General features: G+C 35.3%; 1 protein-coding gene across 1 annotated transcript in view; it reads right to left on the reverse strand.

Annotated features, from left to right (window-relative positions):
• The window catches only part of Ythdc2 (YTH N6-methyladenosine RNA binding protein C2), a 67,061-nt gene that overhangs the window by 25,784 nt on the left and 14,816 nt on the right, over positions 1-26,461 (reverse strand). Inside the window, exons 8-23 of the mRNA XM_052155217.1 lie at positions 25,008-25,115; positions 23,600-23,748; positions 19,348-19,483; positions 15,259-15,385; positions 14,984-15,049; positions 11,589-11,767; positions 11,279-11,375; positions 11,109-11,196; positions 10,943-11,023; positions 8,139-8,221; positions 6,873-6,978; positions 5,354-5,473; positions 4,797-5,069; positions 2,734-2,860; positions 1,068-1,273; positions 380-575 (exon numbers count right to left, since the gene is read on the reverse strand). Coding sequence (XP_052011177.1) covers positions 380-575; positions 1,068-1,273; positions 2,734-2,860; positions 4,797-5,069; positions 5,354-5,473; positions 6,873-6,978; positions 8,139-8,221; positions 10,943-11,023; positions 11,109-11,196; positions 11,279-11,375; positions 11,589-11,767; positions 14,984-15,049; positions 15,259-15,385; positions 19,348-19,483; positions 23,600-23,748; positions 25,008-25,115 — 2,142 coding nt within the window. The remainder of the gene's footprint in view (positions 1-379; positions 576-1,067; positions 1,274-2,733; positions 2,861-4,796; positions 5,070-5,353; positions 5,474-6,872; positions 6,979-8,138; positions 8,222-10,942; positions 11,024-11,108; positions 11,197-11,278; positions 11,376-11,588; positions 11,768-14,983; positions 15,050-15,258; positions 15,386-19,347; positions 19,484-23,599; positions 23,749-25,007; positions 25,116-26,461) is intronic.

Genomic DNA, 26,461 nt, shown 5'->3' on the forward strand with positions numbered 1-26,461 from the left:
TATCCTTACATTATTTAAACTAAAGTAGAAAACAAACATCTTCCCATCAGTAAGATTAATAAAATAAACCAACAACCTGTTAACTGAAAATAAATTTCAACAAAAGTAAAATAAATTACTATTTCCTGTCTCAACATACCAAATTTGCTTTATAGTATTTCCTAATTGTCTCACTATCTCAAATACACCTTAGTATTCCCTAACTATCTCATTATATCAAACATTCCTTTGTATTTCCTAATTGTCTCACTATGTCAAATATAACTCAGTATTTTCTGTCTCATGTTATAAACAAACCACACACATTTTTTGCATTTTTTATGATATTATTGGCTTAGTTTATCTCATATGGATTTTTACTACCTCACACTACATTTACCTCTGAAGGACGAAGGCTCCTGAAGAGCGTTACTTGCCAGTCTCGCTGGTCCACAGAACACCAGGACAGTGACAGGTGTCACTGCTGAACAACATCTGATATTAGCAATTCTATGAGCTCTGGTCATTTCATCATAAATAAGCCAATCCGTGGGCAACGCCTGAATCGCTGCAGCCTGGCCATTGGCTGGAGGAATCTATTAAGACAGTTACAAAAAGAAAGAAAAAAGAAAGGAAGGAAGGAAGGAAGGAAGGAAGGAAGGAAGGAAGGAAGGAAGGAAGGAAGAAAGAAAAAAAGAAAGAAAGAAAGAAAGAAAGAAAGAAAGAAAGAAAGAAAAGAAAAGAAAAGAAAAGAAAAGAAAAGAAAAGAAAAGAAAAGAAAAGAAAAGAAAAGAAAAGAAAAGAAAAGAAAAGAAAGAAAGGAAGGAAGAAAGAAAGAAGTTAATCCCTTAATTTATTGGGAATACTTTAAGTTCTTTAGTAAAACATAATGTACATTAGTACTAAAAACTGAAGCAAGTCCTTGTTCTGGTTTATAGAAATTCCCTCACTATTTTTCCAATGTTATCTCTTCTAAGATTTAATATTTTATTACACACATTTCCCAAATTATTTTGCTAAAGAAAAGGTAGTTGCGAGTATTTTTATCTTTACTACCAGAAGGTCTAAGAGCATTAAAAATGTTTTACCTTTTTGTATTGAGGCTGACTGAGAACTGAAGTGGGATGAAAGCGTACTTTTTTTTCCTTTGGCCCTGTCAATACTACATTCTCTCTGTCCACATGGACTAAATTAGGATACATGCCTGCTACCAATGCAGCTTTAACAACAGCCCAGTTCTCGGAGTTTGTGTTAACATCTCGAATGTCACCACCACCTCGTGCTCTAACAAAACCTAGGTGGACAAAAAGAGCACACTAATCTTTTCTATTATGCAAAAGACACTTTAACATTTATGGACATTTAACAACAAAAATTGTAACCTCATATAAATTTAACAATATCTCTCTCCATGACTAATATTATCCATTCTGGCAAGTGTGAAGTATAAAACTAACAGAGCAAAGTTTCTATCTGCTCAGGCTAGATCAAGTATATATGTTACTGGGAAAAGATAACCTGTAACCCCAACTGACCCCCAGTGGATCGTCCTGACCCCCTGTTGATCATCCTGAGCATTTGGGATGTTGGTGGATGGCTGTAATGCCTGGCTCTATATGCACATTCTTCAGGAGAGCCACTGATCAGTTGCTGTGTTGGTTAGCTTTTCTCAACCTGACAAGCTAGAGTCACCAAAGAAGAGGAACCTCACTTAAGAAAACACCCGATCTGGCCTGTAGGCAAGTCTGTGAGGTGTTTTCTTGATTGCAGTGGCGTCCCTGGCAGGCAGTCCTGCATGCTGTAAGAAAGCAAGTCAGCAAGCAGCATTTTTCCAGAGCCTCTGTCTAGTTCCTGCCCTGACTTCCTTGGCTGATGTGACAACTGAAAGCTGAAATAAGACCTTTCTTCCCCAGGTTGCCTTTGATCATGGTCTTTATCATATCAAAAGAAATCAAACCAAAACAGCTGCTATCATAAACATTCTCCAAGTTCACAACTTAAAACCCAAACCAGTCTTTTGATTTTTATCAATACTTCATTTTTTCAGACATTAACTCTAAAGGTATAATTAAGTATGCATGCTGTATGGTTAAATTTTAAAAATCCTTCATATCTTCCCATATTTATAACAAATATAAATTCTCAATTATCTTTTTCCCCTAATACTTTGGCTAAACTATAGATTTGGATGCTAATGATTATCATTATTACTTCAGTTACTTAAAAAAAAAAAACCTTCAAAGGAGCCATTCTAAAAGAAAACAGTAACATTAGAAAAATTGTATATCATCAAGTTATTACCAATCATTTGTGTTCCACATGTATACAGCAGCCATATTAATCTACTTAAAATTTTATATTCACATATTCTTGTATTAAGTGTGTGTATACACACACACACACACACACAAACACAAATTCAGAGTTAAATAACTTCTGACTGGAAGAGTCAAAAGTAAATATAATGACTTATTATATCTAAACTTATTAACAACAATTAAAAGTTGCTCTGCCAACAGTATCAAAAGGGTATACTAATCACACTCATACACTTTTACACACAGTTCATATAGTTTTACACAACCAGTGTAATATTTTACTTCATCGATAAGCAAAAGTACAGAAGTTGGAGAAAAATACATATCAGCTCATGACTATAGCCATACAGTGTGATGTAAGGAGAACAGGAACTGGCATCACTTTAAATCTGAAAACAGGAAGTAAAAGCAGGTGTCCTAGGAGGGAAATCCTTACCTGATGCTCTAAGCTGCCCAAGCAACTGTGTTCTCATGCCTATAATGATTTCCATGGTAGCTTGTGAAAGAAAATTCTTTTCACAAAAGGCGCGCTCCCACCCATCACTTCGTGCTTTCTGCCATGCCTACCAAAAAAAGGAAAAAAACAAACAAAAAGCATAGAATCTGTAAACAAGAATTGTCTGCCAACCACATCTGAGGCAACAAGAGAATACAAAAGAATACCACTACTATATTAATCACTTAAGGTAAAGTATTAGTCTGATAGTTTTACAAAAGTCTAAAATTTTATAATCAAATTAGACTTGTCATTTAGTTTATACACAACTGCTATCATGTCAATTGAATTTCAAAATTCTCAATGAAAACTAAACTCCAAGTGATTCAAATAACCAACTCTGTAAAAATAATTATTCTCATAGATCTAGTTTGGGGCTGGTATATTAATAGCTAGCTTTATTCCAACTGAGAGGCTTTCTACTTATATTTTCCATTAAAATATTTTATATCTAGGAATTCTAAAAGTCCCAGTAATGAAGATAATAATAATTTCTATGCAACTCTCCCAATTTGACTGGAAATCAAAAGTGGGCTTTCTAGAAATCATACATACAATATAAAAATCTGGCCTTTGAAAATATGCTATTCTGGTTTGAGCATAACTAAAAATAAGCCATATCTCATCTGCTTCCAAAGAGCTATAAAAGAACACAAAGCAGGAATTCTAATGCAGATTTCTGATTACTACTAAGTTTCTATAATATATACTATCTAATATCCTAACTTAATAGCCCATTATTAAATATTAATCATAAAAGTTTGCTACTCCTGAAATTACATATGTTGGAAAAATTTTGAGTGTGTGAAGCAGTGCTTTCTTATAAACAAGACAGATGTAAGGATGTAGAGAGAGGCATAGCCTAGAGTCAATAAATTCAAAGAATTAAAAAAGATGTTTGCTTTTTACAAAATAATATATTTTCCCTAAATATCAGAATTTCTAAATCACATTGAATTTTCTCCTCAGAGGCATTTTTTTTCATCCTTTTCCTTACTCAATATCTTACTATTGTTTTTTAAGGTTTTAAATTATTTTTTCTTTATAAAATTAAATTAGTGGCATAAAGTCTTAAGTGCACAAGAAAAATACTGTAAAAAAAAGAATTTCACAAATAATACTAAATTTCAGTCTTTGTTCTGTGTCCTCTATATAGCAACAGCCATTGTAAATAATTTTAACAGTATTTCTGGCCAAATAATGACTAAACATTAAGAAACATTCAAACATTAAATGGAAATATGCATATGCATACATATAACCTAATTAGGAAAAAAATCTAAAATTTTATAATCAAACTAGACTTGTTATTTAGTTTATACTGTTATCATGTCAACTGAGTTAAAATTTCTCTCATATACTCCTTTTTGCTCTCTTTCATATTCATGGCCTCTTTCTTGCTTGTTACATGCATACACACACACACACACACACACTTAAATGCAAGAAGCTCTATCTGTATAATGTATGTATGTTTTCAGAGCTGACCATTGGTACTGAGTAGGCAATTCGTGTGCTCTTCCCTGGGGAAGACTTTCTCCACTCTCGGTGTTCTTTAGTTACCTGTACTTCTTTGTGTAGGGTTGTGGCCTCATGGTCTTTTCCCTGCCCACTTCTGCTCTATTGATAAGATATGACTTCTGAGACTGGAGGTGGCTCAGTAGTTAAGAGCATTTGCTGCTCTTGCGGAGGACCCAGGTGCAGTTCTAAGCACTGGCATGGTGGCTCACAACCATCCATAACCCTACTTCCAGGCAATCAAGCCCCTCTTCCTACTTCCACAGACATCAGGAACACATATGACATATATACATACATGCAGGAAGAATACTCATACAGATAAAAATAAATAAATCTTAAATAAAAATAAAATGTGGCTTCCAAAGTAAAACAAAATTAACAGAGTATTTAGTTGTTTATTTTAATGTTTAAACTGCTATTCTTGCCCCAGAATGCATTACAAAACATTTTACTTTATTGCCCATAAACAAAAGTGACAGCACCTGGAACGCTCTCAGAAGTGCCATGTGGTCACTGAAGGTCCCCGCAGTGAAGCGTTTCCTACAAAGCATAGCTGCACGTTTTTGAGAGGCCTGGGTAGGCAGTACAAAAGGATCGCGGTAGGCCAGTGTACAGGCAATTGTGAGGATGGGGTCCAGACACTTTAAAACAACAGCACATAGGACCATTTTCCCAAGATGTGGTTCTACTGGCAAATCAGCCAAATGATAGCCAAGTTCAGTCAGATCTTCCCATGCATCCATTGCATCTATTGTCTAGGTAAAAGGAGGAAAAAAAGATTGACATATCCCAAAATGATGTTTAAATTGAAAACCTAGTAAGTATGAAATAATGTAAATATTCTTTTGCTATCACATAAAAATATATTTTGTATTAAATATATACATATATAACAACTATATCTACTATTTTAAATTATAAAAGCACTAAAGTACTGATCAAGTAACAATTTTTAAAAGAATAAAGTTATTTAAAAACATATGCTCATTTAGCTTAAATTTTAAGTTAAAAACACAAACAAAATAATTAAAATACCAACCTTAAGCATCTGCACAGCGTTCCTTACAATTAAAGCTGGAGGCGGTTCAGGTGCTTTCATAAGGAAGTCAGCAATGGTACAATTGACTGGGGCTAACAGCTTGGTATGTAAACAAAGTTCCTGAAACCACAAGGGCAAAAAGATTAGAAATGGTAAAACTATCCCACTGACTTTTATATTAAGGAAAGCACTTACAGAGAAACTATCTAAACAGTAGGTCATTGTTCTCCCGTTATGATCACTTCATCCTATCTTCTTTTTCCACTCAACAAAGATTTGGGTGCTTTTGACAGTCAGGCATATGCAACAAATGGATAGATGCCTGCTCTTTTGGAGTTTATAGAAAAGTGAAAAACAGACCTTAGATTACTTTAGCACATCATTATTTATGATTACTTATATATCTGTGCTAAGTGCTATGAAGGATACTGGGTGCTGCAGGTGTGGGGTGGAGCCTAAAATGTATCATGTTCCAGAAGGAGCTGGAGAAGGAGGCTAGGAGAAGTCAAAGACAGTTTCCAAGAAATGATACTTACACTAAGATATACACAAGAGGAGCTTAATTAGGAATTTAGCAATGGGTTAGCACACATGAAAGCAAAAGAAATATAACTTTTAAAAAACACTAAATCTGATAAGAGTAGAAACATGAGGATAGGGGATTGGAAACACTTGAAAAGTTTATTTAATAACTTAGGTTCCAAAAGTTTTAAATTATATATCTGAGGAACAAAAAAAAATCTTGCAAAGACATTGGGAACATGAAATCACAGAGATATGAATATCAAAACCATGATTCTGTATCACTGAAAGACTGGAAGCAAGCAGCTAGGCTAAGAGACTAGAGTACCAAGGTGGGCCTGGACACATGGCTCGGTGCTGTGGAGCCAGGCTGAGAGCCCAACACTCACATCAGGCAGCTCACAGCCTTCTGCAATTCCACCTCCAGGGGATGTGAGGAGACATGCTGGCTTCTAAAGGCACCACATACATGGGCATGCTTACATACAGACACACAAGCATGCATATAAAATAAAAATAAAATGAGTAAATCTTTCAAAAACAGAATCAAACTGATATTCTTTTAGTAGTTTTCCATTAAGGCAGAAAACTCAAAGAAAAGCAATTAAAATTTGGAGATTTCAGTGAATACACAATTACCAAAGTAGAGGCTCAGCATCTTACATTATGATGTTGGGGTTACCTTGTACACCTTAGATTAGTTCCTAATCCTATCTAGAATTTTCAAAATCCACACTGCATACTTGAGACCCTTAAAATGCTAGAATTAAGTGTACACACACACACACACACACACACACACACAGTTTCGAATGGCTCCCATACTTTAAATGTATTCCAATAACTCAAATGAGAAAAATAATTTTTGTGGATATATCCCACTTCATAAAGCATATGATTTTATTTTGTAAACTGAATGTATTCAAGCCCAATCTGTAGAAATGAAATGGGACCTGTCCCCTCACCCCCAGACAAAGCCTTAGAGCTTTAGGTCTACCTGCAATGGCATTCTCAAGAGCTCTGGTGTCTGAAATTCCAGCATGTTCTGAAATCGAAGTCTACTAAACAGACGGAAACAAATGCCAGGTCTACATCGCCCCGCTCTTAAAATAAAACAAAATTAAGACTCAGATAAGGAATAAAGACAGAAATAATGAAACCTCACACTAATATGATTGAGGAAAATAAAACAAAATTAAGACTCAGATAAGGAATAAAGACAGAAATAATGAAACCTCACACTAATATGATTGAGGAGACAGAAAAATGAATCATGATCAAGACATCTGAGTTCTAATCCTTATTTAACCTCCATGAATACATTTAGAAGGTGTTTTGTGCTCTGGGACTTAATATTATCATTTAGTGAGCAAGATTCATAAACATCATCTACAGTTATAGCTAAAACACACAAAGAAATCAAAGTTAGTAACATAAATTTGAAATCAAGTGAAATTCAAAGCATGAATGCTTAGTAATTTAAATTTAGTCAATTTCACTGAGACATTATCAAGCACTATGTTCAGGCCCACTGATCAGAGTTGTACAAACTGTGGGTTACAAAACAAAGCTCTGACACTTACCCTATCATCAGGACAGTTTCTCGGTAAGCACCAGAACAATATAATGAAGTAGTCTCCTTTTAGTTCTTCTAATCAGGGAAATAACTAGTGTCTGGGATGGATGACAGATACTTCCATCCTGATGGAGCTGACAACCAACGGATAAAACTCTCTTCCTCTTCTAGCAGCTAACAAATGCCAGTAGCTCCACAGACATAGGCAGAATCTGTGCTCAATTCCCCTCTCCTCCCTCCATGCTGACATTTGGCATTACTTGGGCTTGCAACATAGCCTAAATTTAACTTTTGAAAAATTACCCCAAAAGGGCCAGCGAGATAGCTCAGGGGTTATAGGCATTTGCCATTAGGCCCAAAGACCTTAGTTCTATTCTCAGGAACTACATGGTAGAAGTTCCCGAAAGGTATCATCTGAATACCACACATGTTCCATAGCATGTATGTACCTCTGACTCACATTCTAAATAAAGGAATGTAATTTAAATTTTTCTAGTTAATTAATTTTTTAAAGTATCAAAACAGTTTGCTTAGCAAAGTCACTGTAAAGTTAAGACTACTATTAAAATTAACATATTTAAAAGGAAAAATATATGACAAATATGTAATGTATATGGTAATATTAGTATCACAGGCAATTAAATGAATGTAAATTATGCATGTATTTTATCATACAAAGTACATTACCTGCCTTTGCGCTGTATGGCACTAGCTTTGGAAATCCATACCATTTTTAACATTGTAACAAAGTTTAGTGCATCAAAGGATTTCTGTAATATTTAAATAATTTTTATGTTAAAACATGATCTGTACTAACAAGGAAATAAATATTATCGATACATTTTTACATGCCAAGTTAAACTTAAAGCCCCTCTTAATTAGTTAGAACAAACTGTTTCTTAAAAACCCAGGTTTCCTGGTTATAAGTACTCTAATGAACAGTAAACGGCAAACTAATCTTAGAAGACCTATCCAATTCTGCATGCTGTGCTTTGCAGAGCTGTTTGCAATTCTCTCCTGCAGTTTATTAACAACCAGTTCTCACAAGACACCAAGACTTTATCATGACATCAACATGGCTACCTGGACATAACCTGAACAAGGACAACATGAGTGCACATCCTGCCATGGAATGGGGAAAGGCTGTTAGGTCTCAACCCTGGACAAAGAATTACAGGTAACTGAGGAATATGAGAGCAGGAGACATGGTCCTTCCCAGACAAGAGCATGCTAATTATTGGTCAGTCCTGAGATCACATATGTACAGCTTGCATTAGACACACTGAGCAGGCTGAATTTATATATTTAGGAGTGTGTGGATGTAAAACAAAGAAAAAGAGGCCATGAATTTGAAATAGGGAGTGGCAAGGAATGAGTCAGAGGAAAAAAAGGAAATGATGTGATTATCATGCCAAAAAAAAACAAAACAAAACAAAAAAACAACAACAAAAACCCTTTAAACAACAAAACAAAGTATAAATAGGATTCCCTGATAATTATTTTTATCATATTTACATCATTTTAAGAAACAGGAGTGACCAAAAAAAGATATTTGCTGAAATGCTTCTCAAGGAGTATCTCTGGAAAAATTTACCAAACTAAACATTTAAATGAAAATATTTTTAACTCTTTCTACTTGATACCCTGCTGAGTTATGTAGTAAGAGTTTCCTGAATCAAAGGGAAATATAAAAAAAGTCATTAATGCCAGCCTACCTCAACATGCCTAAAGTGAATGAATATCTGCTGTAGGAGAAATTTTTTGTTTTTGTTTTTTAAGACAGGGTTTCTCTGTGTAGCCTTGTCTGTCCTGGAACTCACTCTGTAGACCAGGCTGGCCTCGAACTCAGAAATCTGCCTGCCTCTGCCTCCCAAGTGCTGGGACTAAAGGCATGAACAACCACCATCTAGCTAGGAGAAATATTTTTAAATATATTTCTAAGTAAAATACATATTTCAAGTATTCAATGTTCTTGCTTTCTCTTAAAAATTAATCAAAGAGAGCAAATATAATGTATTCTCTAGTAAGTTTAGTTAAGGAATTTTTGAAAATATGCTACTTAACTTAAAATATCTGTTCCATTTGTTAGTTTTGTATATAAAATAACTTTTGATACTCTCTCTGTATATAGGTCCTGATTTGAAAACACTTAAAGAAATTAATTTCTTAAATACTCAAAACCGACTTCCTTCAGCTTTTAATAATTTAAGAGCGATGAATCTGCACTTTTTGTTTTCTCCTCTTTGAGACAAGTTCTTACCATGTAGCCAAGCTAACTTTGAACCTCCCCCATGCAGGTAGTGCGGATATGTAGCACATTTGGTAAGTGTTGATATTTAAAGTGTTTAAAGTATTGATATCACTTACCTTTATTGACACTATCATAGGAGAAACAGTTTGTTCTTTCTTTACAATAAATTTGAACAAAATCTATAATAAATTTTATTTTCTGTAAGATAATCCTAAAATTATATTGAAAACATTAACTTTAACACTAAAAGTGATTACTTATATCCACTTGGTCATCTCTTCCTTAAAATCCAATTACTTCTATTATATGATCTACCAAAAGTGAGTAGCACTGGGAACTGTTAGTCATGTTAATATTGAAAAAAAACAAATGTTATCACTTATTTATCATTTAAGAAATTTTTTTTTGGAGAGGGCCCAGTAGTAAATATTTTACACTTTGAGGTCTTTGCTACAATTTATGAAATGCCACAATGGTATGAAAGAACCAATAGATAGCCAAATAGTGATCTGTACCTATTGAATAAATGTTGTAGTGTTCACCCTGATTTATGTTGCTGTTGGTTTTTATGTAAGTATCTGGCATATGTGTGTGTGAGTGTGCATCTGGAAGACAGAGGTCCACAGTGCACATTTTTCCCTATTGCTTCCCACTACAGTTTTTGAGATAGCATCACTCAGTGAACCTGGAGTTCACTGATTTGGTGATTTGTCTCCATCTTCCTAGCATTGGACATTGCAAGCACACAGTGACATGCTCAGCTTTTTATGTAAGTGACAAGGACTGGAACTCTGGTTCTCACAATTAAAGAACAAGTATTGAGCCATCTCCCTAGCCCTAGTTCCTAGAATCTTATTTTCCTTTGTTAATTAAGGTTCTCTTAACAAATATCTTCAAAATACCTACTATGTATTATCTATGATGCATTAGGTATCAATGAACAAGTAGAATATGACCAATCACCACATATAGGAGGAAAACAGAAAATGTGTACTCATATTGCCATGAGGTGACAAATTTTTATTGTAACTATTCAAACTTTTTACTTTCTTAGTAGTAGTTAGTAAGTAGAAGATAATCTTTTTGTCTATGTCATTGAAATATCAAAATATATCCCATGTACTAAATTTAAGCTAGAATAGTTTAGTAAAAACAACATATATTGTGTTAAATTCATCTATAAATTTTCCAGTAAACAAAGTCTCAGTCTTAAGTACAAATACAAGTTCTTCATACATACCTCTTTCACCTTGCCAGAATCAATAACAAAGACAACATCATTGACAGTGATGCTTGTCTCAGCAATATTGGTAGAAAGGATCTGCAATGCAATATTATTTTATGATTAATATGAAAATAGATCAATAAATTAAAAAACAGAACATAAAGGATCTTATGCTGCTTACTATTTTTCGGACACCTGCAGGTGGATTTTTTAATACCTTCTTCTGATCAGATGTCTGCATATTTGAATGAAGCATAAAGACTTGATACCTGTTTACAATTAAAAAGAAAAAACTCCACTACAGTGCCTGTCAGTTAGCATAAGGAACAAGTTCAAATCTTTAGAGTTTACCTATGTGTATTGTCGGCAAAGCGCTTATCATCAAAGAGGATGCGATCCCTCAAACCAACGATTTCATCATATCCAGGTAGAAAAATTAATATTGCACCTTGGAGAAAAACATTTTTAATATTTAATCTTATGAAATTAAACACAATCAACAAAACTAGTCATAAAGAATAATATGATGTGAGTTCAAGTATTGGTATACCTTTATAAAAGAATCACTATATGCATATATCAATAGAATTATAGAAACATTTTTACAACTAAATACTAATTTTCAACAGAGTTTGCTCCAGTTCTTTCAAACCAAACTCACCAGCATCACAACTATGGCAGATATTATATAGAAGATGCATGATCAAATCCAAGTCTACTTTTTCATCATCAAAACTATGATGGTAAGCTTTCAACAGCTCTCTGTCTTCTGCACTGAGGTCATTTCCATTTGTTTGAACCAAAGAACTTTCATCTAGATTTCCAAATTCCAATGAAGCACTAAGAAAAATACCAAATCAGTTTTTACTGAAAAGAATAAGACTTAAAGACCAAGGTTTCCCATTATTCCCAGCGAATTCTCAATATCCCCTAAGGATGTTGTCTCTTCATGTATTATCTATAATTTGTGTACTGATTGCAAACATTACTAAAGTTAAATTTAATAAGTGCTTTTAGAAAAATTACAACCTGAAGACAACTTCATTAAAAATGTAAAAATGACCTATAAATATTTAAGTGATAGGGATGGTACAGAAATACTAAAACATTCCTAGATAAAATGTAGACAGAAAGAGCAATTTTGGAACATTGGCAGTTCTCAAAGGATACAGTGTTTACTACATCACCTAGCAACTCCATGCCTAGGTACAGGTGAATGAGAAATGGAAATAGATGGATGGATGGATGGATGGATAGTGATAGATATCTATATTAACTTTCGATTTAAATATCTGTATTCCTATTTATAATAGTCAAGAGTAAAAATAACCCAAATATTCATAAATTACCAAATGAACCATGGCATACCAACAGAAGGGACTATTTGAAATGAATAAGAAAAGAAAGTTACAAAAGACTGCATATCATATTGCTCTATTTACACAAAATGCCTAGAATAGACTAAGTTAATAGAAATAGGAAATAAGTTGGTGGCTAGCCTAAGAACTGGGAGAGTTAGGTGGGAAAATAAGTAAATGCTAATTGGCACAAATTTTTGTGAGTGATTAAAATGATCTAATATTGACTGCAGTGACTCTGAACACTTAGAAAAAGGCACTAAATGTGAATTGAGTACAGGCAATATTTCAATAAAATTTTACTTTACAAAATGAAATATTTTGTTATGGTTTTGAATAAAGTGCCTTTGCTACATTTTAACCTCAAACTCCATATTTTAGTTTTTTTGAGATTTTTAAGTAAAAGAGATATAGGTATGTGAGAGTTTTTATATAGGATAAAATCAAATAGAAGCCATCAATGTAATCTAAAGTACATTAAAATCTGCTTTAGTATCTAAAAATCTATGTAATTTAAGGGAATACCCATATTGCACTTGTGGTTTTTCTCATTTTGTTAGTCAGAATAATGTATGCAATATAAACAAGAAATCAAGTTCATGGAAGTATAATTAAAATTCACAGTCCCGTGATCCAGGGCCCTTTTCAATATTTCTTAGCCATTTCTTTTTATTTACTGCCATATATCTGCTACTACATTCCGATGTGTAGTCTGTACCTTTTATGTAAACCCTTTGTAGTTTGATAACTTATCTCCACTTCCCAGTGTACCCAGGAACCTGAAGGTCAAAGTTTAAGCCTAAAGCCTCTGCAGCTTGATCTCTAATGAACCTCCCATTCCTGCCAAAGAGAGGAAGGAACACATTTGGGTACAGGAGATGATCTGGCATGCTACAAACTTATCAAAGAGAATTTAAAAGAAATCTACTAGTTATTTAGCCCTTTGTCATTAAAAGGTCACAGAACAAGTATACATAGAGTTCTGACACTAAAATAAGTTTGTTTCTCACTGGTACTGTGAGTGTTCTAGCTTTGCTAAGGTAGTTATTTCTAATCAGCATGATTCTTGTCATATCACAACTGATTAAGAACATCTATTAGCTGCCATGACCTGCTTCATGTCCTCTCTGCTTGTCAGTTTTAAACTTTAATTTTTTTTTTTAAGATTTATTTTTATTTATGAGTATGAAGGCCAGAAACCAGCATTAGACACCTTAGAGCTGGAATTACAGGAAGCCTTGAGTGCCCTTATATGAATGCTGAAATCTGCAGGAAGCACTCTTTTTTATTTATTTTTTTTGGGGTAATTTTTTCTATATTCTTTGTTTACATTCCAAATGATTTCCCCCTTTCCCGATTCTCCCCTCCCCATAAGTCCCATAAGCCCTCTTCCCTCCGCCCATTTTCCTATCAACCCCCTCCTATTTCTCTCTCCTGGTGCTCCCCTACAATGCTGGATCAAGCCTTTCAGGACCAGGGCCCTCTCCATCCGTCTTCTTGGGAGTCATTTGATATGTGAATTGTATCTTGGGTATTCAGAGCTTCTGAGCTAATATCCACTTATCAGTGACTGCATTCCATTTGTGTTCTTTTATGATTGGGTTACCTCACTTAGGATGATATTTTCCAGTTCCAACCACTTGCCTAAAAATTTCATGAATTCATTGTTTTTAATTGCTGAGTAGTATTCCATAGTGTAAATATACCACATTTTCTGTATTCATTCCTCCATTGAGGGACATCTGGGTTTTTCCAGCTTCTGGCTATTATAAATAGGGCTGCTATGAACATAGTGGAGCATGTGTCCTTATTGCATGCTGGGGAATCCTCTGGGTGTATGTGCAGGGTCCTCTGGAAGTGTCACGCCCAGTTTTCTGAGGAACTGCCAGACTGATTTCCAGAGTGGTCGTGCCAGCTTGCATTCCCACCAGCAGTGGAGGAGTGTTCCTCTTTCCCCACATCCTCGCCAACACCTGCTGTCTTGTGAGTTCTCTTACTCACAGTTATCTACATAGGCCCCTAAATGTTCACACTTTAAAAAACAAAAATCACCATTCTGGCAAACTGTAGGGGAAATGCAGAGACACATATACACTTGAATCTACCATGTCTTGAATGTGCATATATGTGCTTATGTATGTATGTATGTATGTATGTATGTATGTATAGGTGTTCACATGCATGTGAACACAGGTATGGAAGCCAGAGGTCAACCTCATTCTCACGATTTAGATACCATCCCCATTTCTTTTCGAGTCAGGGTCTCTTCCTGGGACTGGAGCTTGCCATGTGAACGGCAGTTTGGGTAGTCAGGGAGTCTCATTCATCTTCCTGTCTCCATCTCTCCAGTGCTGAGATTACAAAACTGTACCAGCACATGGGCTCTTTTATGTGGGTGCTGGAGATCAGAGTCAGGGCCTCATGCTTGTTCAGTAAGCACATTACTGACTGAGCGACCTCCCCATTCTCCAGATGCCATGTTTAAGTGGAAATCTCCCAAATTTTCAAAAAAGTTTTTAAATAAGGTAAATATAATGCAATATGTCTTATTAACAACCTGAAGAAAATTCTTTTCCAACTACAAAAGTAAATCTCCAGGTAAAAGAGTATAAGTGCCTTACCTTTTACAGACTCTGATTTAAACAACTAGAATTTTTTTAAAGGTAAAATTAATTTTAAATAATGTTAAGGTTTTTACCTGTAAGATTCTAGAAGATCCACAATTTCTGTCTGTCCAAAGTGCTTAGCCCAATCTAAAGCCATCCTGCAAATTTCAAAGATATTAGACTGAGAAATAATTTGTTTTCAAAATTACTTAACTAGTCATCCAAAATTATTTACTCATTAAAGCTGTGCCATCAATTATTATACAAAAGATTTTAAAATAAGGACAATCATGAGAAAATGTCAAATTTTCAAAGGTCTGTGCAACTATATAATGCTATACAAAGAATGCATACAATCTAAAATTACCAGCCATTTGACGCTTTACTGTGGACATTGGCTCCCATACTAATTAATTGCTCTACTTGGCTCGTAAAGCCCCGTCCTGCAGCAACCATCAGAGCTGTTGCACTGGTCTCACTATGCCTGTAATCAACTAGAAGAAGAAAAGAGTATGTTAAATGTTCAAATATTAAAGACTCCATTGTTTTAGATAAGTAGCAGAACTATCACAATTAACCTGTGACTGGTTCCTTCATTTTAAATGACAGTAACATTATAACCTTCAACTTTCCCATTCACAAAGAAATCCAAGATGATCTTGCATAAGTAGAACAAAGTCTATCTTTGGAGAAATAAGAAGAAATTATTTAAGGTTTATTTATATAATTAAGAAAAAAGAAAGCTATTGGCTGCAGAACCCTTCAATGGTGACTTTTTAATCTACATATTGCTATATTCATTAAATAAAAAGATATAGAATTAAAGAATGTAAATGTTAATTTTTATCAATAACTAGCAATAAATGCTTTAAAGCAAAGTTCTTGAGGATTTTAAGATACTATAATACTAACTTAAGGAAATAAAATGACCCAAGAAGAGAAACAAACACTACACACTTTGATGACCATATTCAAAGTAATTTAGTAATCACCACAGAAACTAAGGAAGTCAGTCAAGAGTCACAGCTAAATATTTAAATGATTTATCAATATTTTAAAGCAACATAGTAGACAAAGTGATAAAACAACAATAGGCTGAATTAATATACGTATATATAATAGTCATTTTAACAGATAGCAGTGGTGTTGCACACCTTTAATCCCCCACTTAGGAGGCAGAGCCAGGCAAACACTGAGTTAGAGGCCAGTCTGGTCTACAGAGTGAGTTCTAAGACAGACAGAGCTATATAGCAAACCCCTGTCTCAAAAAAATAAATAAACAGATGGGGGGGGAGGAGAGAGAGAGAGAGAGAGAGAGAGAGAGAGAGAGAGAGAGAGAGAGAGAGAGAGAGAGAGAGAGGTAATTTTAAAAAGAATAGCGACCTTCAGGTCAAAAGACCTAGTATATCCTAAGGTGGTCACTAAGAAATTAAGCTCAGAACCACAGAGTATGTGTTTAATTTTATTTTTACATTTATGTAGTAATTTAAGGGAGACATCTGTGAAGAGGTCAGAGAATGACCTGAGAGGAGTCTGCTCTCTCCCCTACCTAGAATGAGGACAAAAATCTTAGGCTTTACGGTAAGCCTGTATTCCCACTATGCAATCTACCCAGCCCCAGCTATGTCTTGAGAGGGTTTATAAATTAATATACATTCAAAAGTGGTGCAAACCAGGGAACTTAGAGTCTACATAGGTATCAAAATAAAATAAATATGATTGGCTGAGAAAACCTTAAAAGGAAAAACTAATTTTACAGCTTAAAAATATAGTCTTTCAGACACAAACACACTAAATCTCTTGGCACACCAGAAGCAGAAAAAGACAGATGGTACATATTAACTAGTTAATGGACAATTAAAACAATACAAAGTTGAAAATCACCCTCAAGTAAGAATGCTACAAGGTATGGTGGTGTCCACATTTAATTCCAGCACTCAGGCAGCTGGGGCAGGAAGATCCTGAGTGTAAGGTTGGGCTGGCTTAAACTGCCAAATCCTCTCCAAGCAAACAAAGCCTCAAGAAAAAAGAAGAAAGGAAAGGAGAGAGGCAAGGAGCTTCCTACCTCCTTCCGTATCAGACATTACTATCTGATAAAAAAGCTTAAAGATAGCATTACTGAGCAAGTATTTAAGCACTTATGATCCCTGGGACCCAGTGGGGAGTGAAGCAGACAGGATTCTGCCTTCACAAAGTCTGCATTCAGTGTAAGATAGGTAGTGAACAATAACAATGATAAATAACTAATGATTAAACCATTAAATGTTAACAAAATAGATTAACAAAATAGTAAGAAAAGGATACAGTTTTCTTAACCAGAAAAGGCCTCTCTGAGAGGCAGTAACTAACCAGAGGCCTAGATGAAAGAGGCCATCAAGTCTATCAGATTCTGTAGTCAGGATTCCAGGTAAACTTAAATAAATAAAACTAAAGGGTGAAAGAGAGGAATCTATCAGTAAATTCAAGGAAAGCAAGGCCAGTGAAATGTCTCAGCAGGGAAAGGCGACTGCCCACCAGGCCTGACCTGAAGACTAGGTACAGCCCCTGAACCCACGGGAGGAAAGACAGAGCCAACTCCTACAACTTGTTGCTTTCCTACAAACATAGACCATAGAATGTGTGCACCCAAACACACACACATACACACACACACACAAAATAAAAATATATTAAGAATGTAGAAAAACAACTGGTGTACCTGCAGATCAGTGACCAAAAAGAAGAGTGCTGGAGCCTGAGCTTAGGAAGGCAGCAGAAGGCCTGGGCTCAGCTACTTTTCTCTCTCTATGATCCAGGGCCGACAAGGAGCAATGCAAGGGAAGAAGGTTTATTCTGGCTCACGATTTGTGAGCCCAGAAACAGTCTATCCTGGAGGTGAGGTGAAGGCATGGCACTGGCTCACTGGTGCGGTGGAAGACCCCGAGACCATCTGCTCACACTCGGAAGTAAGAACACCGACAGGAGGCACGGCTGGGCTATAAAAGTGCCAAGGCACCCACAGTGTTTGTTCAACTTCCTCTGACAAGGTTCTACCTCCTAAAGGTTCTACCACTTCCTAAGCAGCACACAGGCAAGAACCAAATATTCAAATACATGTGCCTACAGTAGACATTTCATATTTAAAGCCACAACAGTCCCAATTATGGAAAGTACTTTGAGGGTTTTTTTTCCCCTACACTATTATTGAAAGCTAACCCAGACTCAAAAGATGAATCATGGTATGCACTCACTAATAAGTGGATATTAACCTAGAAAACTGGAATACCCAAAACATAATCCACACATCAAATGAGGTACAAGAAGAACGGAGGAGTGGCCCCTTGTTCTGAAAAGACTCAGTGAAGCAGTACAGAGCAAAATCAGAACAGGGAAGTGGGAAGGGTTGGGTGGGAAAACAAGGGGAGGGAAGGGAACTGATGGGACTTTCGGGGAGTGGGGGTCTAGAAAAGGGGAAATCATTTGAAATGTAAATAAATATATCAATAAATTAAAAAGAAAAAAGAAAAAAAGAAAGCTATGGAAAACTAGGCCAGTGGTGCTGTCCACAGTGGGCTGGGTCTTCCTACATAAGTTCTGGCAATCCTCCCACAGACCAACCCAATGGAGATAATCACTCATTGAGAATCTCTTTCCCAGGTGATTGGGTCAAACTGACAATTAAAGGTAACCATCATAGCTACTAATAGATGTGATCTATCTAAAGAATAAATGTAAATAGAAATAATAAAATGAAGGTCCTAAAATTGAAGTCCATGTACTTGAAGATGGGGGTTGGGGAATACTTTCTGCCAGGAAAATCTAGAATTAATAGATTAAAAAGATGCCAGGAAAATCTAGAATTAATAGATTAAAAAGATTTTTTTTAAAAAAAGCCAAATTGAAACATCAGAAGCCGAAAGAAGGGTTTAAAAAGAACCAGAATAGTTAATAATTGTAACATTGCCTAGAAGCCTACAGAATTATATCTGTTCATATCTGGTTGCCAATATCCATGAAAGTTAATTAGTTAAACAAAGTTCATGACTGTATGCAGATCAGAACCTGAGCCCATATACTTAAACTTAAAAAAATTCATCATTTACTAAATGACTCAAGGAATTCCAAAGTGTTTTTTTTTTTTTAATTCCAAAGTTTTTAGCCATTGTTTTGTCCATTTCTTTTTCAATCACAAACCTCTTTGAGATACTTTTTTTCTGCAGCACAGAGTTAAGGACCAGATTACATGGATGGATACATACAACACAAATTAATAAAAGCATTTTTTGTAAATAACTGTCATATCTGTTAAGAGTTTAAGAAATCTCTGTGGAGATACTAACAAAATTTGAAACAGTATAAAGCACTCCAAAATAAAATTAATGATAGTAACCAAAATGTGCCCTGCATACTTTTTCAATTAGATTGTATTTGTACCACAAATAATGGCAAGAGAAAATTGTAATTTAAATAAACTTACCACTAACATTTTCCGTTAAAATAAGATGAAAGACCTGAGCAAAAGCATCAACATCTTTATGCAGCCATATATCAGAAAGGCAGGCGTCCATTTCCTTGATTAACCACGGTTCAAGGCAATTCACATCTTTTTCTGTCTTTTAAAAACAAAAAAGCAAAGATTATAAATTATTTATTTGCTTATTATTTGTTTGCCTTACCTTAACAGTGCTGGAGTGCTTGCCCTGGTGACGTGGATAAGGGAGAACCAACTGCTGCCAGGCTCAGCTACCACCCACGCCAGAGCCAGGGCTCTGAATTGATCCACCCAAAATCTGTATCATCTAAGAACAGCTGGGACATGCTCATCCAAAGCTGCAGGATCTCCATGACACAGGGCAACAACAGAATAACTGGGAAGAGTCCCAATGAGGATGCAATATTGATAGTATCACAGAATCCAGAGATCTCAGACCAGATCAATGAAGATGTGTGGACAGAGGGACATACTGTGAGACACCCTGTAAGATGGCTTCCAAGTGAGATGTCTCCTATGCTTTGTTTTTTCTTGTTGCTGTTGGTTTGTGTGTGTGTGTGTGTGTGTGTGTGTGTGTGTGTGTGCATGTGTGTGTGTGTGTTGGTTGTGTTGTTTGTTTTGTTTTATGTTGTGGGAGAGGTTGCAAGGGTGAAGGGACAATATGAGGGAACCCCTGCAACTTGGGTGAAGCATGATGTGAAATTTACAATTTAGAGCAATTAGACAACATAAGGAGGTCAAAGGGATACAAATTGTAAAGGAAGAAGTCAAACTATCACTATTTGCAGATGATATGATAGTATACTTAAGTGACCCAAAAAACTCCACGAGAGAACTCCTACAGCTGATAAACAACTTCAGCAAAGTGGCTGGTTATAAAATCAACTCAAGCAAATCAGTAGCCTTCCTATACTCAAAGGATAAGCAGGCTGAGAAAGAAATTAGGGAAATGACACCCTTCACAATAGCCACAAAAAATATAAAGTATCTTGGTGTGATTCTAACCAAACAAGTGAAAGATCTGTATGACAGGAACTTCAAGTCTCTGAAGAAGGAAATGGAAGAAGAACTCAGAAAATGGAAAAATCTGCCATGCTCGTGGATTGGCAGTATTAATATAGCTAAAATGGCCATCTTGCCAAAAGCAATATACAGATTCAATGCAATACCCATCAAAATCCCAACTCAGTTCTTCATAGAGTTAGAAAGAGCAACTCTCAAATTCATCTGGAATAACAAAAAACCCAGGATAGTTAAAATTATTCTCAACAGTAAAAGAACTTCTGGGGAAATCAGTATCCTGGACCTCAAATAATACTGCAGAGCAATAGTGTTAAAAACTGCATTGTATTGGTACAGTGACAGGCAGGTGGATCAATGGAATAGGATTGAAGACCCAGAAACGAACCCACACACCTATGGCCACTTGATCTTCGACAAAGGAGCTGAAAACATCCAGTGGAAAAAAGCCTTTTCAACAAATGGTGCTGGTTCAACTGGAGGTCAGCATGCAGAAGAAGGTGAATTGATCCATTCTTATCTCCTTGTACTATGCTCAACTCCAAGTGGATCAAGGACCTCCACATAAAGCCAGACACACTGAAACTAACAGAAAAGAAACTGGGAAAGAGTTCCTGAACAGAACACCAATAGCTTATGCTCTAAGATCAAGAATTGACAAATGGGACCTCATAAAACTACAAAGTTTCTGTAAGGCAAAGGACACCATCAAAAGGACAAATCGGCAACCAAAAATTTGGGAAAAGATCTTCACCAACCCTACATCGGACAGAGGGCTAATATCCAATATATACAAAGAACTCAAGAAGTTAGACCTCAGAAAACCAAATAACCCTATTAAAAATGGGGTACAGAGCTAAACAAAGAATTTTCACCTGAAGAACTTCGGATGGCTGAGAAACACCTTAAAAAATGTTCAACATCATTAGTCATTAGGGAAATGCAAATCAAAACAACCCTGAGATTTAACCTCACACCAGTGAGAATGACTAAGATTAAAAACTCAGGAGACAGCAGGTGTTGGCAAGGATGTGGAAAAAGAGGAACACTCCTCCACTACTGGTGGGATTGCAAGATGATACAACCACTCTGGAAATCAGTCTGGCAGTTCCTCAGAAAACTGGACAGGACACTTTCAGAAGACCCTGCTATACAACTCCTGGATATATACCCAGAGGATTCCCCAGCTTGTAATAAGGATAAATACTCCACTGTGTTCATAGCAGCCCTATTTATAATAGCCAGAAGCTGGAAAGAACCCAGATGTCCCTCAATGGAGGAATGGATACAAAAAATGTGGTATGTATACATAATGGAATACTACTCAGCCACTAGAAACGATAAATTCATGAAATTCTTAGACAAATGGATGGAGATGGAGAACATCATCCTAAGTGAGGTAACCCAGTCTCAAAAGATCAATCATGGTATGCACTCACTGGTAAGCAGATATTTGCCTAGAAGCTTGGAATACCCAAGACATAATCCACATATCAGATGATGTCCAAGAAGAAGGTAGGAGTGGCCCCTAGTTCTGGAATGGCTCAGTGCAGCACTGTAGGGCAATACCAGAACAGGGAAGTGGGAAGGGGTGGATGGGGGAACAGGAGGAAGGAAGAGGGCTTTCAGTGAGTGGGGAGCCAGGAAAGGAGAAATCATTTGAAATGTAAATAAAGAATATATCAAATAAAAAAAATTTAAACATTTATCTTGGTTGTTTTCTTTTCTTCTTTTCTTTTTTTCTTTGTTTGTTTGTTTCTTTCTTTCTTTTTGTTTTTGTTTTTTTTTTTTTTCAGACAGGGTTTCTCTGTGTAGCCCTGGCTGTCCTGGAACTCACTCTGTAGACCAGGCTGGCTCTTGAACTCAGAAATGCACATGCCTCTGCCTCCCAAGTACTAGGATTAAAGGCGTGAGCCACCACTACCTGGCACAATAAAAAGTTTAAAATAAAAACATATTTGAAAATAAAATGGCTATAATCATCAGAAGAACTAAAAAACAGATAACATGCATATGCTATTATATAAAAGTCATTAAATTCATCTTTCAAATGTTATCTTTCATAATATGTATTACAATCATCTTTTATCTGAATGTGAGCTTGTCAGCAAAGTACTGTGATCTAGCCACATGAACTAATCGTGTTTGGTGGTACACTGGTAAATAATACAGTTTTCTACCTACATCAGAGAAATCATTACCTTAGAACTTCTTAATACTAAAACCAGTTTCTTATCTATATCAAGCACATAAGAAGCTCTCATTTATAATCCCAGCAACTCAAGAAGTTGAAGCAGAAGAATACAAGTTTCCTTGTATTGGCTAGTCCATGCTACATAGCAAGTTCCAGAAAACTTGGGCTGTCTCAAAAGCTCAAAAGAATTCCTTTCCCTACCACAATCTCCCCCCACTCAAAGAAGCACTGCTGGCAAGGAAACAGATTCCACCAAGCTTTACAAGCTTCTCCATATATACTGTCGAATGTGGTTCTTAAAACCACTAGTTTACACAGTCAAATCCATGGACTAGAGACTGCTTGGCCATTAAAGGCTAGACTCACAGCAAAATGGTGACTGTTAATTCAAAGGGATCTTCCCTAAACAATTTTAAGACATCTTTCAGAAGCCTCATTTAAAACTCAAGTATAATACTTCTGGATATATCAGAATTAAAATACTAGTATAGAATGTTAAGCATTATCTATCTTCTCACTTAAAAAAAAAGAAGTGCTAAATTTGGGGCTGGAGAGATGTTCCTGCAGTTAAGAGCATCTGTAGCTTTTACAAAGGACCCAATTTCAGTTTCCAGCAGCACTTACACGGTGGCTCATAATCACCTGTAACTCCAGTTCAGAGGATCCCATTCCTCAAACTCCAAGGGTATCTGCACTGATGTGCACACAAATACATGCAGGCAAAATATTCTTACACATAAAATAAAAATAAATAAATCTTTTCAAAAAATAGTTAAATTATTCTTCTAAAGACAATGTTTGGGATCATAAGTATAGCTCAGGAATAAAGTGCTTACAAGGCCCTAGATTTAATCTCCAACCTTTTTTAAAAAATGAAGAATTAGATTATTCTGAAATATGTTATAGTTTAAAACAAAAAAAAAACCTTCCAATAACAAAATAAAAAGTACTATTATCTCATTAAAGTTATTTAACCTATAAAATTTTTACTCAAAATAGCATTATGAACCAGTAATATCTTACCAGCTGGCTGAAGACAGCATCACCTCCATCATCCAGTAAGTCATACTCTTCAGACACACTAGCAACAGCTCTCTGTCTCTGAGATTCAGGCTTGAAAGTATTCTCTTGAGCTGAGTACCATTCTGTGAGGGTGGTCTGCTGTTTCTCCTCTAAATTAGAAAAGAAAAATTATAAGTACTCTGTCCTTTCCTTGTGAAAATGTGTTCCTTTGCTTAAACCTAAGTAACTGTTGTATCACTTAAAAGTTGGCTTTACTTTGGAGTCACTTTTAAAAATTACAGTGAGTCTTTCATAAAGTTATGTTGTAACATAAGGACATATAAAAGTACACAAAAACATTCGTTCTTTCAATAAGAAGTTTGCTTCTAACTCAGAATGTCAAAAACAGCATCTTTACCCATACTGTATCTACTATATAAATGACTAATACTCATATAGCACTTTGTATTAACTTATTTATTAAATTTATATCATCCTGTCAATTGTTTGACATATAAGAAACCAGAAGTTCCAAACATTTTAACATCTACAAGTTTCATAATTTACATGTAAGGCATGATATACTTTTGCAGTGATAGAGGGAATTGTTAATTACATATTCAAGTGGAGAATCATAGTTATGTGCCCATAATCATATATAGTGAACAAAGACATAAGAGTACAACCAAGTATACTACAGAAAGGAATATAAACTCCAAATAATTCATACACTGAAACAGAATACCACTGAAAGATTTTTTTTTAGGCAATTATCGATAAAATGGAAATAAAGACCAACCCTATAATAATACTGATTTGGAAATCTTTCTGGAAATAGAGAACATGCTGCAATCCTAGCATTTGGTAGGCAGATGGAAAAGATTAACCAAGTTTCAGGCCTATGTGAGCTATAAAATGAGATTATGTTTTAGAAAATAAATTTTAAAAATTGGAAAGCTTGACATTTTCAAGAAAAATAATCCTGCTGTCATCAATCAGACAATCCTTCTGCCCCTCCCATCTATGTCTTAATTCCACCTATGGAGGGAAGCTGTGCAGGGAGCAGCATGTATCTTGCTGCTTTCTTAAAACACTGATTATGATTCGGGACTCAGATACACTCGACCTCCTCAATCCCAGCATGCATCCCAGCATCCCAATTCTATAAGCTCTCCCGGCACAACGTGCTTATACACAGACATACATGTGGGCAAAACATTTACAAATATGTAACAATAAACAAATCTTTCTTTAAAAAGTGTATTTGGGACAATAATTATCACTTATTTTTATCTAATTATATGCAAGAGAAAAATATGTTCAAGTGTACTAGTTCTTCTGTAAGCTTAAGATGTACAAGGTAAACTTATAATGCAAGCATTATAGAAATAATTTTCAATAGCAAATTCTTAAAAAAAAAAAAACCTACCTCGCTGCTTTTCCTTTTTGTATTTTAACATTTCTTTGTTGGTATATCCAGTAGTTCTTAAAATATCTTCCAGAAACATTTCTTTCACTTCAAATGGTCTTCCCTGTACTAAAGAATAAGAATTTTTAAATATCCAATTTGCATCCTATAGATGATTCACAAAACAGAATTCCCACATTTAATGAAGCTTCTTGTACTATGCAAATGCTGTTCCAAAGCTCCAGTAACTCTCCTAATACTTCCTGTTAACTGTAACTTTTCTCAATAGACAGCTGTCTAGAATGAACAACTGACTTCATAGTCTAGACACGTGCTCACATGCTTTCCCCAGACTACCTGTTTGCCATGACCCTGGCATCACATTAGGAACTGGGAATACTATGCTAAGAACAAACAGCAGAACTTCCTACTTCTGTGAGGCAGAAGACCAGTAACTTGAAAATGGAATGGAAACAGAATGCTGTGCAAGGTCTAATGATAAAAGTCCTAATGATAAAGAAAGAAGAACAGGATGTTATGAGAGCATACCATAGAGGAAAGTGACCACACCAAGAAAATATTTTTACTGATTCATGAGGAAGAAGGAGGCAAAACAACCAGCTTCAGGAAAGTAAATAGCATATGAAGAAAATGCAAAGTCACTAGAGTGGAACCAAATGAGGCTGTTTTCAAGATACTAAACTGCAAGTGAAGAATAAGAGAGAAGTTAAAGTCCAGAAATGAATGAAGTCATAGTAAGTGTCTGCGTCCTGAAATAAAGGTCATTCAAATCTTAGAGAGTGGTCAACATCAACAAAATTTCACTTCAGAAAAAAACACAATGATAATAATTTGGAAAATATATTTAAAAACCAGAATAAAACCATATCACGCAGCAACATGTATAGTAGATCAGGCAATACATAAATTCAGGTTAAATAACAGTAATAATGAAGATTTAAAAAAATTTAAAAACCCAGAAAAATTACTGAAACAAAGTAAAATGAAGAGAAATCATTATTACATTTGTTATGAAAATAATTTATTTTTAAGTCATCTTGCCCAACAAGAATGTTTCTCTGACAAACAAGGAAAGATAAAGAAAAATGAGTTGGCCAGCGAAAGCTGAAATTTCCTTTCACACTTACCAATGAGAACTCAAATCGAACTTTCAATCAGCATAGGTATCAATTTTATGTGCTTAATCATCCAAGCAAATATTATTATTATCAGACAAATGTACAACTTTGAGACTTAGGTGACTTTAGGTATCATCCAAAATATGCAAGACAAAAATAAAACCATAATTTATATATTAAATATTCAGCTTTGGACATATTGGAAGTGATGTCTATAAATTCTACATCCAAAACTCTGGAGAACAATCATCAGTATACAATAGAAGATAGAAGCCATGAGCATTAGAAATGGACGGGGCAATTAAATGTCCATCTGTAATAGCCAGTATAGTTAGA

The sequence above is a fragment of the Apodemus sylvaticus genome, chromosome 13 (genome assembly GCF_947179515.1).
Source record: "Apodemus sylvaticus chromosome 13, mApoSyl1.1, whole genome shotgun sequence".
Lineage (NCBI taxonomy): Eukaryota > Metazoa > Chordata > Mammalia > Rodentia > Muridae > Apodemus > Apodemus sylvaticus.